This window comes from Canis lupus, chromosome 22 (assembly GCF_011100685.1).
Source record: "Canis lupus familiaris isolate Mischka breed German Shepherd chromosome 22, alternate assembly UU_Cfam_GSD_1.0, whole genome shotgun sequence".
In the NCBI taxonomy this organism is placed as follows: domain Eukaryota; kingdom Metazoa; phylum Chordata; class Mammalia; order Carnivora; family Canidae; genus Canis; species Canis lupus.
In genome coordinates, this window is record NC_049243.1 from 8,465,774 (window position 1) to 8,484,882 (window position 19,109).

The 19,109-nt window shown below is 35.5% G+C and overlaps 1 protein-coding gene across 5 annotated transcripts in view; it reads right to left on the bottom strand.

Annotated features, from left to right (window-relative positions):
• The window catches only part of AKAP11 (A-kinase anchoring protein 11), a 48,799-nt gene that overhangs the window by 24,824 nt on the left and 4,866 nt on the right, over positions 1 to 19,109 (bottom strand). For all 5 annotated transcript variants that reach the window (XM_038569637.1, XM_038569639.1, XM_038569636.1 and 2 more), the window contains exons 2-5: positions 10,656 to 10,767; positions 5,496 to 5,612; positions 2,450 to 2,497; positions 830 to 964 (exon numbers count right to left, since the gene is read on the bottom strand). In XM_038569637.1, coding sequence (XP_038425565.1) covers positions 830 to 964; positions 2,450 to 2,497; positions 5,496 to 5,612; positions 10,656 to 10,715 — 360 coding nt within the window. In that variant the 5' untranslated portion in view covers positions 10,716 to 10,767. The remainder of the gene's footprint in view (positions 1 to 829; positions 965 to 2,449; positions 2,498 to 5,495; positions 5,613 to 10,655; positions 10,768 to 19,109) is intronic.

The window sequence follows — 19,109 nt, forward strand, 5'->3', positions numbered from 1 at the left end:
AATCATCAGATTTTTTCCCCATACACATTATCTTAAAAAATGCAAATATTGACAAATGACTTAGTCAAGAGCTGGAAATTAAATATAATAGCTAATCACCTCTTGTAATCCTAGTAAATAAAGTAAATATAAATGAAGAACATAATTAAAGAAATGAGGCAACCAGTTCTACTTTTATCTGTACACCTCATAATGAACATAGTAGACTTTTATACTTGGAATAAGTAATCCAAACTTTAAACCTACTAATTCACTTTTTAGAAGGTAAAACATGCAAAGCATTTTTCTTTGATGCATTATCAACAAGGTAATACTAAAAGAACTAAACGCTATTATAATACTAACTACCTGTCTGAAATGGTAACATTTTTATTTATAAATAAAAAAACATATCTTCAGATATCAACTTTATACTAAATTCTTTTAACAGAAAATGAGTTAAAGTAATTTCTCCAAAACACTGAACACAATATATAAATTTGGAATTGGCCATAAAGGGGAGGAAAGTTCCTGTAGTATTTATAAAAAGACAGAAATCCAAGAAATCGAGAAATAAATTTTCAGAAAAAAAACGAATATGTACTTACGTATCATTTGGGGAACTTCGCACATGAAAAATCTAATTTAAAGCTATGGCCAAAATTATCCTATCTTTCAGTGATTTCAAAGCCTCCTGAGTTATGTTACTGACTAATCATATTTCCTTGAGATACCAGGAAAAAAAAAAAAAGAAATTTCATCCAAGCATTTAAAAGTTTAATACTCTTCATCAAATGTCTTTATAAAATTTGCCCTGAAAAACACATTAGAAAGGATATATAAAAATTACCTGATTTAGAGGACCACTGTTTGTATCTGATGATTTACTTATATCCTTCATACAAATGATTTCATTTTCATTTAGACTGCAGAAGTGCAATGAATTCAGAAGATCTGGAAGTTCCACAGAAACTGCAGCTAAATCCTAATTTAAAACAGTAATACAATAAATAACACTTTTGTTAAGATTCCTATAATGTGGGCTTTATCCAAAAACTGCAAGGTCTACTGGTTAATACATTTTCCAGTTCAAAAGAGTTAACATATGTAGTTTATCTTACACAATTTTTTAAACTCAAAAATAAACTGTACTAAAATATTTTTTAAAAAAATTAAAAATATATATACAAAAAATCAAAAAATATATTTTAATACCTATTTCTATAGCCTTTTAAATATTGACATCAAGTGCAAAAGCATTTTTACAGAGTACCTCATGCATCCATGACAATTAGGTTTTTAATACTTTTTAGCTACAAATGTCAACCTGCAATCTTCAGGTTAACCATGGGTTATTTCCTACATATAAGGATTCTTACCAATGGCCGGTGTTTCTTAGAGCTTAAGTTTTATGTTTGTTAAATACCAATCTATTTTTCTGGTATTGTAAAATACCAATCTATCTTTCTAGACTCCGAATAAAAATTTTATGAAGATATTAAGGAAAGGAAAAGAGATTTCCTTTTTTTTATCATTTGCCCTTTTTATGTAAATTCTTTACCCAGGGAAAGAGTTATGAATGTCTTTGACCCCTCGTAGAATACATTCCTTTATAAACATGACTTTACCAGTAACTCTTAAAGAGGAAGTAGAAAAAGAGAAAAATACTTTGGAACACTTCTCTTTTCAGCCTTACGTTCTCAGGAGTATGTCTTCTGTTGTGCTTTCTGTCTAAATAGTTTCCTTCAGGCAAGGGCATAAGGGAGACACACAGCAGACTATTCATTGATAGGCATTATTCATAAAAAAGTGAACAGTATTACTTCGTCCACTGGGAGACGCTTTACCACAAAAGTAAACCCATGGCAATCACAAATATTAAGCAGCAGCACAAGGTGTAAAAACAAAACAAAACAAAGTATGCCTATCACATCTATACAAGTTTCAACCAATACATAGCTGTGAAGCTTTCCTTTGCTGATTATAATCTCAACTACCAGCCTCTCTGTAAACACCTGCATAGATCAGGCTAAAATTTTTGCACTGGTTAATCATTACTTTTTACAAATTTCACCTTTTAAATTTTATTCTAGCTCAATTAAAAACATAATAATCTGATAAAGTCAGATTAGAAAGACTATTCAAATTAAAAAACAAGTTTCACTTTCTATGTTATGCTGCACAGAATGGAGGAAAAGTTAGCCTGCGGTTTGCAACTTTCTCAGATAAATTACTTTTGTGGTCTCCTAACTTTACTTTCTGTAACAAGAATACTCTGAAAATGCTAAAAGTGAAAATGCCCAAAGCGCACTCAAAAGGTGATCTCAAAATGTCTTTTAGCTTTAAATAGGAATGATAACAGATGAATTTAAGTAAATTTTGGGCTCTTAAATAAGGCAAATTTCATGGCCTCAAAATTTGTCCCAAATAATCTCTCATGGTCTTTTCCAGTTCAATAAATTGACTATACCTGTATATGAGCAGCATCTGTTTCTTCATTAAAACCTAGAAATGTAACCTGAATAAAAAAGGAATAAAGCTCCATTAACTTGAGTTAAGTCTTACTGCAATTAGATTGACAGAGCTGAGATATAAAAAAAACACACAAAAAAAACATTAAAATGCTCAGTTATATACAAATGTTGAAGCATACCTGAAACCGCTATGTTCCATGTCAATTATACCTCACTTAAAAATTTTTTAAAAACCACTATGTTCCATGTCAATTATACCTCACTTAAAAATTTTTAAAATCCTGTCTTTGACAAAATGATAAGTTTTTTCAAAGATCATCACAAAGCTTTTTCACCAAAGACACGGTTCCATAATGTAGTTCTTCAACCTTCCCCACATCCACTGCATTACCAAGTTCCATCAATTCTACTCCACAAATGTATCTCCCATACATGTTCCTCTCTCCACTTCCCCTGCCACCCTTCTCATCTGCACTACTACAGTCCTGTCCCACCTGGTCTTGATAATAATCATGTCACTCCCTTGGCAAACCTTTCCATGCTTCCCACTGCCAAGTCCTAACTGAGGCCCCCAGGCTCTGGGTTAGCTAGTGCTTTCAACCTTCCCACACTTTCATTCATATACATGGGCCCCCTTTCTGGGTCTAGAGCATGCCCAGCATGTTCTTGCCTAAGAGCTATGCAATAACACCCCCTCAACCTGGATCTCTATTGGTTGGATGTTTCCATACCTTGCTCCTCCTTACTCTTCAAGATCCAACTTAAATGTTAACCCCTAAGAAAGGCCTTCCCTGGGGAGGTCCCCAAAACTCCTTATTGACTCCCTGTGATACTATTACTTATTCCTTCAAAATGCTTACATAGTGATTTCTCTGCAGAAGTTTATATAAATTAAATTTCTAAAGAATATCTAATGCCAGGGCGTCCGAGTGGCTCAGTTGGTGGGGCGTCTGCCTTTGACTCAGGTCATGATCCTGGAGTCCCAGGAATGAGCCCTGCATCAGGCTCCCTGTTCAGTGGAGAGTCTGCTTCTCCCTCTCCCCTGGCTCATGCTCTCTTTCTCCCTCAAATAAAGTCTTTAAAAAGATATATTTAACGGCATGAGAAAAGGTCACATTACTAAGTAAAAAGGACAAGTTACAGAAAAAATGATACAAGGTATGCACCCAATTCCAACCTTATTTATTTTTAAAAACATACATGTGAAAAACAGTACTGGAAGGGAATACGCCAAAATGTAAGTAGTGTTTAATTCTAGATGGAATTATAAGTGATCTTATTTTTTTTTCTTTGTTCACCATGGTTTTTTTCCAATTCATAAGATTAATGATAGGCATTTTCTTTTTTATGCTTGTAGTATTTAATTTTCTATAAGCATCATGTACTACTTTTATAATCCCAAAAAAGTATTTTTAAAAAATTTACATTCCCTTTATGTCTTTGATATCATAGAAAAGAAAAGAAAAATTCCATTTGAAGTCAGCATGGTAAACTGTCAACTAAGCAAGTACTGTGACTAAAAATATAAATACTTTAATGACAGCAATATGGACAATCAATTCTCAAGAATTAAGGGAAAGCAGCATAGTTATGACATAAAGCGACACTCAGTCTCTTTCTGATGACTCACAAACAAGTCAGAATATTGTATTACCCCAGGATCGTTATCCTGATTAATTATGGTTATCACTTCCTAAAAGTGCTACAGCCAATTTCCAGGTTTCTAGGTAAACTGTGAGGCTCTAGGAGCCAGGCTCCCCATCTGCAAAACTTAAGCCGTACAACTCCACTTCCACAGTCGTGAGGGTTAATCAGAAAACATGGAGGAAAGTGCCTTGCACATCACAGACATGCAATAACAAAGACACACAAAAATGAACTTCCTTCCTTTCTTGGAAAAAATACTTTGAGATACGCACACCCTCAAATGAGACAGAATTCCTTCTATTCTTTCAAGTTTCCTTTTACTGAATACAAAAGAGAAAATAAGCTGACATGGGTTTTGAAGATGCCAGCAGTCTTATACTTCCCATTGATTGAGGAATGCCTCACCAAGGAATGTGGGCTCAGAAAGGCTCTACGTAAGCAGCTGGAGAGACACAAGCTGGAAAACTGTGTGAGGGCAGAAGGACACAGGAGACTTGCCACACTTGGCAACAACTGAGGACATTAAGAGAAGCTCAGCTTGACTAAAGTAAAGCAGAAGGGATAACAGAGAAGATAAAGTCAAGAGCCCTGGAAATTAGCTGACACAGAAGGAAAAGGCTCAAGTCAGAGAACACAAGAGGCCTAAAAGGTATGCTCACCACCATCCTACGGAACTACTTCAAATATAGTTTCTCAAGGATGTTAAAGAAAATCCTTCCCCAAAATAAGAACAATCAAGACTTTTATATTAGATCCTTGGTTTCAAAACAAATTTTCTTTTTTAACTAATATACTTACCACTTCTGAACTTGAACAACCTAATACCTTACTTCTCTTATTTCAAGACATGAATGTGTTGCTAGACTGTTTATACTGCAGGAAAAAATTTACTTCTTTTCATAGTAGTTAAGTCCAAACAAAGACTGGAAACATTGATGTAGCAAAAGCAGGTGAGCAAATAGTATATCTTGAGTAATAAATACATGAATTTCAAAACAAATTTATCACTACTGTTTCATTTTGTATCAAAGTACTGAACTTAAATAATCAAGGAAGCTAACAATAACCAAAAAATAAATATGAGAATAGTATATATTTCATGTTCCAGAGCAGAAAATTTTAGCATTGAAGTATGAATTACTGCATATAGCAGGAATCAACTAATACTGTGCTGTATGTCCAGTGAGTGTTTAACAATGCCAATGCACAGAATTAAATATGCTCATTATAACACACTATGATAATTATGTCAGCTGATATTTAAAACAGATACTTCTCACACATGAATTAATATGTAGAGATTTTAGGCAACTTAAAAATAGATGATGCAGCTTTACAAGGAAGCGTGAAAATACATTGTGTTTAAGAAAAGATACATAAAGTATTAGGTCAAACCTCAGTCAAATTGGCATGTTCATCCTGCTTTAAACAATCCTCTGCTGATATAGTGCATAGTTCCTTCTCACTCTGTAATAAAGACTTGACAGACTGGAACACATCTTCACTGAAGCTCTGAAAATAAAAGATATTCTTAACTTATTTAATTCTGAGACAGGGTAAAAGATCCTGCAGATATTCTATTTTTAAATGTAGGGTCACTAACTCTCCAATTAATATTCATTTGGCACCTGTGGATACATACGGACCTCAACTGAGCTGAGAGGACAAACCAACAAAAGGCTTAATCAAGTAGAGTCCCACGTACTCAAAACACATACCATTGCCCAGCCATTTGATCTCCTGGAAGCTCATAAGGCCCCCATTCTGGGTTCACTCACTTGCACCCCACACTAAAACCCAACAGAGCGCATACCTGATTCCCAAGTCACTGGCAGAACAGAAGCGACAATTACATAGGGAGTAAGGTAATGTGGATGCTATAAAAAGGCATGCTAACAAAAGTGATTACTCTCATAATGAAGCTGGAGATGGAAAAAAAGATAATAACTTGAGCTAAGGCTTTCAGGGGTCCTAAAGCATCCATGATAAAATGAGGGAGGGGGAGAGGTCACAAACACAAAGGAACAGAGGGAGGAAAAAATTACATAAAGAAAACAATAGGTATTATAGTCAGAGAGAGAAAGAACATTAATTTCATTCTACCTTATTCTCCTTCTGCTGATTTACTGATCTGCTCTTCTATTAGAAATGTCCTTACTCCCTAATCTTTCCCTGTAGAAATCCTACCCAGCCCAAGACCTGTGAAGATTTTCCCACCCCTTCATCAAAATAAATGTATTATCTGCACACTGAGAGCATTTAATCCATATCACAACATATTATCATGAGTGTTTTCATTTTTAATGGTAGGAAATAAACCAAATTATTGAGGTCAGAGACTCTGTTTTACTCAATTTGTTTCCTCAGATTTCAGTACCTCACATACTATATGAACTCAATAAATGTTTGCTAATTTTAATAAATAAGAAATTAGTGGAAATCTTTGGTTTAAAAGACAAGATCCATATGAAACCAAAGCAATAAAGAAAAAAAATCTAATATCAAATATGAATATGAATTACCAATATTAACTCATGATTTTTTAAGCATATGTACTGCATTTTTCTACTAAACCATCACAGAAGCAATGACCCTCAGTAGTAATGAGCACACCCAGGACAAAGACATTGGTTTTTAAATATCATTTGCCAATAAAAAGAACTAGAGCTCTTGGGAAAATGGCTGGTTCCAGGCTAGAGGCAGAGAAAGTATGACATGCAGGGGGGGACATCTTAATTGTGACAGGAACCAAGTACGTGCTCAGGGACTAAACAAGCTGTTTCAAAAGAACACAGAAGCAACAGGTGAATGGGATTAAGAGTACATTTACTATGATGAGCACTGAGTAATGTAAAGAATTGTTGAATCACTATACTGTATGGCTGAAACTAATATAACACTGTTAATTATACTGGAATTAAAATTTAAGAAAAGGAAAAGGAAAGGAAAAGGAAAAGGAAAAGGAAAAGGAAAAGGAAAAGGAAAAGGAAAAGGAAAAGGAAAAGGAAAAGGAAAGGCAACCTGAAGGATTTCCACTAGTCAAATTTAGGAATCTTACAACGGGATTTTTTTTTTAAATCTCTGAATCCATTAAAAGAGACAGATAAAACAATAGGGGATGGGGGAAAAACACATAATTTACCTAAGAATGCTAGATGACAAATATGGACAGAATGACAAAATTTTTAAATGCTATTTGTAAATCCCAATGTAATTACTGATCTAGGGAAAGATTATCAATGTATCCTATCACAGGGTTAAAAGCTACTCACACTCTCAGCATCACCCTACAGATTACTTGTTAATTGTACCAGTTATAAAGGATACATATCTTTATATTGGAAATATCTGGTGATACTGGGGGGAAACCAAAGAGACACAACACCCAAATAAAGTGCAAATCTTGACTGGAACCTAGATGAAGAGCAAAGTATAAAATAAGATATTTGAGACAATTAGGGAAATTTGTATATGGACCGCATGCTAGATGAGGTCATTGAATTAATTTTTTCAGGGGTAGTAATGATGCTGATATTCTTAAGAAATGTCTGCAGCCTACTCTCACATGGTTTCAAAAGGGAAGCGTGGAGAGGGATGTGTGCACATGTGTGCACATGCACATGTGTGTTCTATACACAGATAGAATGGGTACTGCAAAATGTTAATAGAGGGTGAACTTAAGTGAAGGGTATGTACAGTGTTCATTGTACTGGTTTCCTTCCTCAACTTTTCTGTGGGCTTAAAAATATTCTGAATTTTAAATGATTCTGTTTTCATTAGTGACGGAAGTTTTTAAGCTAGGATACAAACAACTCAAAAAAAAAAAAGAAAAAAGAAAAAAAAACATGAAATCTGAACCTAAACTACTGATGTAAACTCATGACACTGAAGGAGATATGGATACCAATCCTAGTACCCAGAGTACTTGGTTTCTAAAAACTAGAAAGGGTTCTTTGGAGAAATAGCCAATTCCAAGTCTGAGGAAAGGAAAGTAGAAGGTGAAACTGGGTTAATCTGTTATCCCAGGAAATAGGGAAACAATCAAAGAATTAAGAGCCTAACACAACAGGACATAGGCCCCAGCTTAGAGGGGACCATGTCTGAGTCCCCTTGAGCAAATTAAATGAATAAATGACCATAAATAAATAAAAGATTGTAAAATACAGAATTTTTAAAATCCATGAATCCAGAGCAATACAAATTGAATGAATGAATGGAAATAAGCTCATTTGCCTATTCCACTAAATCACTAACCTGAAAACTGGTAATTCAAGGGCATTTACCCTATCTTTATAGGAGATACTATAGTTCATTTAAGATTAATGGGGGAAAGCTTTTCTTTAAGAATTCTAGGTAATAAATATAAAAGGAATGATAACATTAGGAAAATCATCATTTTGTAGGTTCTAAGAAATAAAAGATTCAGGAAACAGTCATTAGGAATACCAAAAATATTAGATAAAAAGTTGTTGGGGAAAAAACAAGATATATGCACACTGCCAAGTATCATAGATAACTAGAAAATGGAAAATACACTTTTAAAATGGAGTGCAGGCAACATTACTACTTTCATCAACTGATCAATTTTTACATCACTGATCACAGGGAAACCTGAAATTCTGTCCTCACATCACCTACAACTATTCTTGCCAAAAATGTTTAACCCAAATCTAATCAAGCTTTGACATCTAACTTCTAGAGTCTATGAAACACAGAAGAGAGAGGAATAATTTAAATACCACAGATCTAGTATGCAGGACATCACACAAGATACTAGCCTGATCTGCTCAGGTCATCAGTCTTGAGGGACACCTGGGTGACTCAGTGGTTGAGCATTTGCCTTTGGCTTGGGTTGTGATCCTTGGGTCCTGGGATCAAGTCCCACATCAAGCTCTCCACAGGGAGCCTGCTTCTCCCTCTCCTTGTGTCTCTGCCTCTCTCTCACTCGTTCTCTCTCTCTCTCATAAATAAATAAATAAAATATTTTTTTTAAAAAAAGTCATTCTTGAATTTTAATAAATAAATAAAAGAGGAGAAACTCTCAGACCAAAAATAACAAAAATAAGTCATAAGCATCAAGTGCAACTCAAGGCCTAGGAGCCTAGACTAAATCCAAAATGGGAGTGTGGCTGGGGGTGGGGAAGACTGCAAAAAGACATTTTAAGAGTAATAAAGGAAGTCTGAGTACATCTGGGTATCAGACATTAGGGAATTGTACTTAATTTTCTTGAATGTGATATAATTTCATTATTGTCATGTGGTAACTGTATTATTGTTATATGGGGAGGATACGATAATCCCTGGGAGAAGCATGCTCAAGTATTCAAGGAGTGAAGAGATATTAAGACTGTAACTTTCAAGTACTTCTGCCAGAAAGTAAACATGTGTGCGTGCACACATGCACACACAGAGCAAATAAAATACAGTTGATCTTTGAACACCACAGATTAGAACTGCATGGGTGCACTTCCATGTGGATTTTTTTTTTCAATAAACATTTCACTTCTGTAAATGTATTTTCTCTTCCTTATGATTTTAATAACATTACCTTTTGTCTAGAATTTATTGTTAAGAATACAGAATATAAGACATATACGAAATATGTGTCAGTTGGCTGTTTAAGTTATGGATAAGACTTCCAATCAACTGTAGGCTCTTAGAGGTAAAGTTCTGGGGGAGCCAAAACTTGTACATGGATCTTTGACTGCATAGGGGTTTGGCATTCGTAACCCCTATGTTGTTCAAAGGTCGACTGTATTAACAACTGTCAAGTATAGGTGGTCGGCCTGCAAGTTTAGGTGTGCTAAGGTTTTAGCTCTTCCGTATGCTTGAAATTTTTCACAATAAAATGTTAGGAAAAAAGAGATCAAAAAATGGAACGATAACCAAATTGTCTTAAGAGGAAGAGAGAGCGTTCCTCCTCAGACTAGAAAAAAAATCAGGCAATCGTATTTAATTTGCTCACTACTGATTATCCAATACCTAATACAGGACCTAGCATACAATAAATACTCCAATTTAGGACACCGGGGTGGTTCAGTGGTTGAGCGTCTGCCTTCTGGTCAGGTCGTGATCCAGGCATCCCGTGTTCAAGTCCCACATCGGGCTCCCCATGGGGAGCCTGCTTCTCCCTCTGCCTGTGTCTCTACCTCTCTCTCTGTGTCTCTCATGAATAAATAAAAATTTTAAAATAAATAAATATTCAAATTTATAGTTACTGAATTGAGTAAATGGTAATATTTTGGGGCAAAGGTACTTAAGAAAATTTATACCTGATGCTTACATTGCAAAAGATGGAAGACCTTGAGAACACAGAAGGCAGAAAACTATCTGTTGAGAAGAAATGGGGAGGCATTGTGATCTTTGGGAAATAAGGCTGATTGACTTCCTATCTCTATATTCATATATGCCAATCTTTGCAAGATTTGAATATTACTAATTACAACACAGATTTATTTAAAACAATACCATATAGCTGCTTAACAAGATTTTTAAAAATGGTCAACATTTTTATTTAAAACTATCATTTAAAGGAATCTAATACAGTGAACTTACTTTTCTGACAGATGCTCGAGTCTTCATGTGACTGTTTCTCAAAGTCTGGAAGGTCGCCATAACTATATTGCTGTTGTATGTGTAATCAATGAAGAATTAATCCATTTAACACCTAAAGAAAATATATTAAAGAAAAACAACTAATTTACTAATTTTAGTGATTCAGGCAAGCATTTTCTCCTAAAATAACTTCTTTAAATTCAGTCACTTAAAAAAAATAAAAACATAAACATCTGATATATAAAAAATTATGATAAAGCAGTCTGCCCTTATCTATTCAATCTCACTGCCTTTGTGTTTTGGTTTTTAGCAAATAAGAAAATATTTGAAAGTCTTAATAAGGAAAGTTTGGAAAACCTTTTAAAAATCTGAAATAGCGAAATATCACAAAAGAATCCCGGCCTTCTTGCCTCCCAAAAGTCAGTCTAACCCTATAGCCACTGTGGATATGTAAATGCTCTACTCCGTATTTCTTGGGCAGAAATATTTGATAATATACAAATGAGAATATGAAATAAAATCAAACAAAATACATATCAAATAAAATCCCATAAACAAACTCCTTACTTAGGAATCTTAACAGTATGCCAATGAGTTCAAAAAACATCCAAGTTAAATGATTAAGAGTACCTACCACATGCACATGTACACACGTGTGCACGCATGCCTGCACACACATCTTGGAAGAAACTCTAAAACTAAGGACTTAAACTTTTTATCAACGTTTTAAGAAAGTACCTTTGAAAGCTTAAATCAACTTGGGTATTAAGTGCTCAATATTCACATCGAATCACAGTACCTTGGTCCATCTAAAATTTACTTGTGCTCGATGCTATGGATAGAGGGGAGAACAAAGTAATATAGCTCTCCTGGGTTCAGAGACTTGGAAGGGAAGTATTTTATTATAGTAAAGAATGAAAGAAGGAACTGAATTCTAAATCATAAATAATTTAAAAATTTGAATGAATAAAATTTAAGAAATGATTAGTTTCAAACTGGCTTTACCAAGAATTAACCCCATTGAGGTTTTAAGACATCTGATTAATATAAATTTATACTATAAGAGATATACATGCAAAACCAAATATCAACCTAGTTTCCATCAGAATGGCAAAGAAATTAAATGCTGGTGGAGTTCTAATTTCATATGCTTTCGCTGTGAGAGAAAACCAAAATGTGTATGCATGTGCGCACACACCTGCACCTCCCTCTAGAGATTTCTAGATTCTAATTTTTAAGAAACAATTATGATGATATTCTCTTCTTAACTAGAATTAATCCTAATGGTTTCCTTAACAATAGAATTTGATTAATGACTAGAATTGAAGCAGGATTGTGAGAAAGGCAAGGGAGGTCCCAAAAGCACAAGATAAAGAACAATATACCAGGACTCAGAGTACCATTTATGTCCCTATTCTACCTCTCATTAGCTTTTTTTCCTCTATGCAAATTGCAATATCTCTGGATGTGCTTCCTTAGTGTACATATTAATTTATTTTTGGAGAAGTTTACCGTAAGAATCAAATGGAAAATAATGTATAAGACGTACTTTGGAAACTATAAATCATAGGTAAAAGAAAAACTAAAATATTTACTTATGGACCAAAATGATCAAGAGGGCCTAATTCTCAAAACAAGGTATAAATATAAAAGCCTCTATGGCCAAAGCAAGACAATAATCCTTTTATTTTGCCCAGGCCAACTCACTCTCCTTTTTCCCCCACAGAGCTCCCTTCAACTGCCAGAAACCAACCCTCAGTAGCAAAGGGATTTGCCTTAAACGCCACATAAAGCATATAAAATAGGAAGGCCTACACAAGGGTTCTAGAAAAACAAAATTCTCGAACTTGGCACCTGAGTCAAGTAGCACCTTTCTAGTGGGCAACTGTGTAATACACATCAAAACTCTGAAAATATTCCTATGCTATATATAAAACAATAATCCTCTTCTGGGAAGTTATCATCAAAGAAAGCAATGATCCTGAAGCATCGAGGGTCCAAATGAGGGCTTACCATGCCCCCAAGCGCTTTGCTAAGAGATTCAGGTGAACATCTCATTTAATCCTTAGGACTGATAGAACAGATAGAACAGTACTCCAGGTTTACCATGAGACAAACAGGCCAGGGGAAGTTAAGCGACTCATGCAGGCCCACACAGTAAGCAGCAGAGCTGAGGTTCAAATCTCAACCTTCAAACTCCAGACTCTGAACACTCCTCTAGACTGTGTAAAGGACTGAAAAGCTGTTCCTCGTTCATCACACTTTATGTTAGAGACAAAGAAAAAGTCCTTGAGATGCCAGAAACAGGAGAGTGACTGAATAACGCAGATGTGTTCCCACATGATGCAATTGCACTAGAAACAACACCGAAGGACAGAGGAGCAGCACACAAAGCACCTTCACTCTCTCTGACTCCTGAAACTGGGGGGTAAGAGGCAGGCAACAGCAATCACCTTTGCAGCTACTAACCAAAGTCAACATGAGGAAAGATTATACACTAAAGAAAAGTTTATACACTAAAGAAAAAAAAAGCTCACCAATTATCTAGATGAGCTGCTCACCGGAAGAAGATGCTGTGACAAGCCATACCTGAGGCACAAGAAACAGTGGCAAGGAAGCTGGGGGAGGCCAAGGTGCTCTGAGACAACATCCTGCCAGGATTTGACACCTCTAGTTACCCCACTGCTCTACCTACAACACTCCTGAATAGCAGACCTAGATAGAACACTCTCTTCACAGTTCAGCACTAAAGCAAATGGAATCCAACCTTCAAAGAGACCTATGAAGGAACACAAGATAAAAAAATAAATAAAAAGAAATATATTAAAGAAAGAAAAAAAATCTAGACAAATATAATCATGCCACCCAAAACCCATATTATCTATTTTCAGAATGGAACCTCAGAATTTATATAAATAAAAAGGAAACTACATTTAGTTCTGTATCTTCACTCATTTTCTGAAGCCTATTTTTTTTAAAAAAAAGATTTTATTTATTTATGAGAGGCAGAGACACAGGCAGAGGGAGAAGCAGGCTCCCCACAAGGAGCCTGATGTGGGACTCGATTCCGGATCCTGGGATCACGGCCTGAGCCAAAGGCAGCCACTCAATTGCTGAGCCACCCAGGCATCCCTCTGAACCTTATTCTATCACTTTGCATTTAACTTAACACATAAGTAAAATATTATCTCACAAAGGGAAAAATCTATCAGAGAATAATCTTTGCGACAGTCCATTCAAGTGAATCCAACACGAGATGATATGACTCATACTTCTGGTAAAGCATATCTTTGGAAATGAAGCAAAGATAAATGGGAGAGAAAGAACAAGAGAGCAGGGTTTCTTTACCATCTTATGTAATTAGAATGTAGTTTTAGACATTTCATAAGAGGGCCAAAACCACAGTATTTTCCCCTGAACACCTCTGGGTTTTGATAATAAACTTTCCACTGAATGTTTTTTTGATTTGTGCCCTATTATGGTAAATAAACAAGAGTACTAAGCAGGGGATAACTGTGTTTTTCTGCAGCCAAAGAAATTTAAGTGAATCAAGATCATTCTCTTCAAAGCATATCAGAGACAGAAAGTACAGACAGATGAAGCAAGCAACTGAAAAGCAAGCTGCTAGAGCTCAGTAAAGATACAGGATAGAAAAGCAATACCATGAAATAGGGGCACTTGGGTGGCTTGGTCAGTTAAGCACCTGCCTTCAGCTCGGGTCATGATCTCAGGGTCCTGGGATCCAGCCCCGTACTGTGCTCCCGCTCAGCGGGCAATCTGCTTGTCCCTCTCCCTCTGCCCTCCCCCCACCCTCCCACTGGTCCACACACATGCTCTCTCTCAAATACGTAAATAAAATCTTTAAAAATAAATAATAAATTCAAAAATAAAAACAATACCATAAAATAAATGAAATCCCCTTAGTAGCAACCAAAAAGTGGAATGGATATTGCTATAAACACTGGAACGCCAACGGAGTCTTAAGAAACATCACAGAATAAAAACAGATGAAAGCATTAGAGAAACAATTATAGGGAGTAGAGAAAACAGACATATGGAACACTCTGAATAAATTACACTTATCTTGGATCCTGTGATTTCCTTTCTTAAAATTTATCCTACATACACACTTGCACAAAATTCATGAAGATATGTGGAAAAGAATGTTCACTAAAACAAAACAAAAAAAAAAACTAAAAATAATCTAGAAGTCCATCAATTCAAACAAATCATACTACATTTGTAGGACTGATTATTACCAGCTGCTGGAAAGTTAGATCAATACACACTGATGTGACAACATGACCATAATATATTAAGGTAAAGAGCAAGTTGCAGAACAGTGTAAACAGTAGGTGCTACTTGTCATTAAAAAATAATTAACATACACATGCAACTCTGTGTGTATATATGCACCTATCTAGGATGTAATGGATATAGACTAAACTCATGACAGTCATCATTCATGACAACTGGGACTTTTTTAATGTTACGAAATGTCATATAACTATAATATGGGAAGATGATATGTTAAGTAAAAGACAAGTTTGCACGTGTTCACAGTATCTCATTTTTTGCATAAAATCTGTATGACTGCACAGATATATATGCAATGTGAAAAAGAACATCTACTAAATGGGTATAAACGTGTTCACCTGGGTAGATACAATTATGTGTTTTCTTTTTCTGGATGTGCATAAGTTCTTTCATAATCAGAAAACAGGTATTTCCAAGTCTTTCCTCCTCTCCTCCGGCCTAAGAAATTTTAAAGTTGACATCTATTTCCTGACCTTTTTACAGCGTGAGTTACCTAGCTAAGGAGTCTCTGAAACACCTTCTTTGTCTCTGTCCTATCTTGACTCTCTTCCTATAGCACTGGTTCTCAAACTTCAGTGCACATGTGGATCAGCTTATTTCTAACACCCGCCCTCACCCCTGAAGATCAAGACTCAGATCTACATGGACCCTGAAATCTGTATCTTTAACGAGTACCCTCTGTAACTTCTAATTGAGAAACAGTTCTCCATCTCTCTGGTCACTACACTAGTCTCCTTCCCTAAATTTTTTCGCCACTTGTTTCTCAAATGCTAACATTTCTAATCTCCATCCTTGTCCTTTATGGTACTCATTCTATCTAGTTTTCCAAGGATATTTAACCTCTACCTTTGGTTTTAACTATGCAAATAACTCCCTAATGTCTTATCTCCAGTTCAGCTCCTGCACCTGAGTTTCAGTCCCTTGTTTCAATTTTTTAGACTCTTCTGACTAAATATCCCAGTTACTCCAATATTGGTATGTCAAAATTTGAATAAAACTTTCTAAACAATCTTTTTCTGTATTCCATTAGTAAGAGCCAGTAAACCAAATGAGCCAGCAGGCCAAAGTGGAAACTTCCCTCAATCCCTACACAGTACTACATCTAATCAATCACCAAATCCTGACCTGGCTCCCTTCTAAACTTCCCGCCAGTCTACTCTCTCACCAGCTGAACTACTCCCTCTTTAGGCATCGGTTCAAGGACCTTCCTGCTTGAGGAAGATCTGGCTTATCTCATCTGCCCCTCTTTGCCCAAAAAGTAGCCACCTCCTTTATGTTCCCAAAGTGATTTGTCCTTTACTCCTCTGGTGCCACTATTTGCATGCTTCCTTCCTTTTGTGAATTCCTCGAGGATAAAAATGTTTTACTATATCTGTATTCTAACATGAAAGGTATTCAAACATCTGCTGGGTTAATAAATAAAAAGTCTTTAAAAAGGAAAGTATACCTTTAAATGTTTGTATGGGTACTTCTACACTTTATGAAAGTATTAAAGTACCCAATAATTTCTAATTTTATAATATTTGGTAATATATTTATAATAAATGCTCCAAAAACGTGTTGGCCAAGTTCCGAATGGCCAAGTGTTAAAAATTAATGTTTTGTTAAATATAAATACAACAAAGCAGGGCAGAACGTATGAAACCTGAGTTTTAAGACATTAGACAACAGGTAACCCAGGCCTATGACCGCTGAAAGAAGGGAAACACAAGTTGCCTGCTATCTCTAGGTCACAGCATGGAGAGAAGAAAGCTAAGCAGTCTCGCAGTCTCACCAACTTGCAGAGACAGAGATGAGAGTCTGGGAAGGCCAAGGTGGCTAGAATTTGCAGGGTAGTGCACTGGAGAGAGAGCTCACAAAGAATGAAAGCATCAGAGTTGCAGATGGGTTCTTTTAGGGTCCTTGGTCAACTACTGATCTGTGCCGAGTATCAGAGGTAGGGGAAAGAACTACCTACTAAAGAGCAGCAGGCCAAACAATATCTCCAGTCAGGCAGGGTAGATATGTCAGGCAATGGATGGCCTCCTGAGAAGAAAATTATCTCAGTTGGGGAACTAAGTCAGCGCCAGACCAGAGGCTGACCTGTAGTCACCCTAATAAAGCTTAAAAGCAAGCCTCAAAACAATCCAACAGATTCCAAATAACCTGTGAACCCCAACTAAATCCAACAACTCTTAAAAAAAAATCAAGCAAGCAACAGCATAAAACTCAATGGCTAGCACACAGTCAAAAATTACCAGTGGAAGAGAAAAATGTGACCTATAACTGGGAAGAAAAAAGTCCTTAAGTACAGATCCAGAAATGACAAAGATGATATAATGAACATAAAAGATATTAAAATTATATTACAAATATGTTCCATATACTCAAGAAAGGGGAGGAAAACATGGCCACAAGGAGAGAAACAGAAAATTTAAGAGATCCAAACCAAACTTCTAGAGATAAAAACAAGTCTAAAATAAAAAGCATACTGGGTACGATCAACAGCTGATTAGAGAACTGCAAGGGAACGTGAATTTAAAGACATAGCAATAGAAGCTCCAAAATGAAGCACAGAAAGCAGAAATCCACACACAAAGCAGCATAAGTGATTTACTGTAAATAGTCACCTGAATCCCCAAGAATGTGGGGGACAGGATCAGTATAGGAAGACAAAATGGAAAAAAAAAAAAAAAAAAAAAGGAAGACAAAATGGCTCAAAATTTCCCAAAGTTGATGAAAACCATAAACTGAGAGATGCAAGGGAAATCAACAAACCTTAAGAAAAATAAACAAAAAGAAAATCACACCAAGGCACATCATAATCCAGTTTCTGAAAACTGGTGATAGAAAAATCTGAAAAGCAATGAGAGAAAAGTATATATTACATATAGGGGAACAAAGAAAGACGGCAGACTTTTTGTCAGAAACTATGCTGAGCCATAAATATGACAACTGAGCAACATCTAAAAAAAAATGTTAACAGTCAGTTGAAGGTTCAGCTCTTGATTTCAGCTCAGGTCATGATCTCAGGATCCTAGGATTGAGTCCCACATTGGGCTCTGTGCTCAGCAGGGAATGTGCTTTAGAATCTCTCTTTCCATCTTCCGCTGCCCCTCCCTATGCTCACATACATGTTCTGTCTCAAATAAACAAGTACATCTTTTAAAAAAAAAATTGTCAACTGACATATCCATACCCAATATAAGTATCTTCCAAAAATTAAAGCAGAATAAGTTTATTTGAAGGGAAAAAACATTGTGAGAATTCATCACCAGCCAACCATTACTAGAATAACAGGCAAAAGAAAAACAATACCAGATGGAAGTTTCATCTAAACAAGGAATTTAGAATGCCTGAAAGGGTGAATATGAGGGTAATATAAAAGATATTTTATAGAGATACTTTCTCCTTGTTTAATCTTTTTAAAAAATAACTTTTTAAGCTAAAAGTAATAACAATGTAATGGGGTTTACAACAGACACAAGTAAAATGCATGACAAAATAAAATACACAATGTGGTGGGCTAGAGTTAAAAAAATACTGCTTGCACAGTATACAAAAAATGATACTGATAAGTTTTAGTTATCTTGAAAACCTTGGAGCAACCATTAAAAACAAAACAGAATACCTAATAGGCAAACTGTAGCATAAAGGTGAGGCTATCTCCCCTTTTTGCAAAATCAGGAAGCTACGGCTATCTTCCCAACTGCTATAAGAATGCAATTATATAACATATGCAAAAACAGTATGTGATACAGCCAGAACTGATATAGTAGGAATTCAAACATTTGCTTCTTCCTTAAGAACAGACTTGCTGTTTGACTTATAAAATCTAAAAATACCACAGCTATCAGTGATTATCTATTTGTTAAGATCCTGGCTTCTCTAGTTTCCTGTATATCAATATAAACATACCTTTAAAAAAAAGAAAAAAACTTAAAATCTTCAGGCTGTGCTTCCAAAGTGAATATGGGGCTTAGAAGTTTCTTAATCTTCTACATAACCCTCATCTACCTAAGTTAGATATAACCGATACATAACCCTAAGATTATTTTAACAAAAAATAAGTTCAAAATTTTAGCCCAAGAAACATTTCTATCAGTGACATCTATGTTGCCATGACTCAAAGAATATATTGCTGAAAATACATTTAAG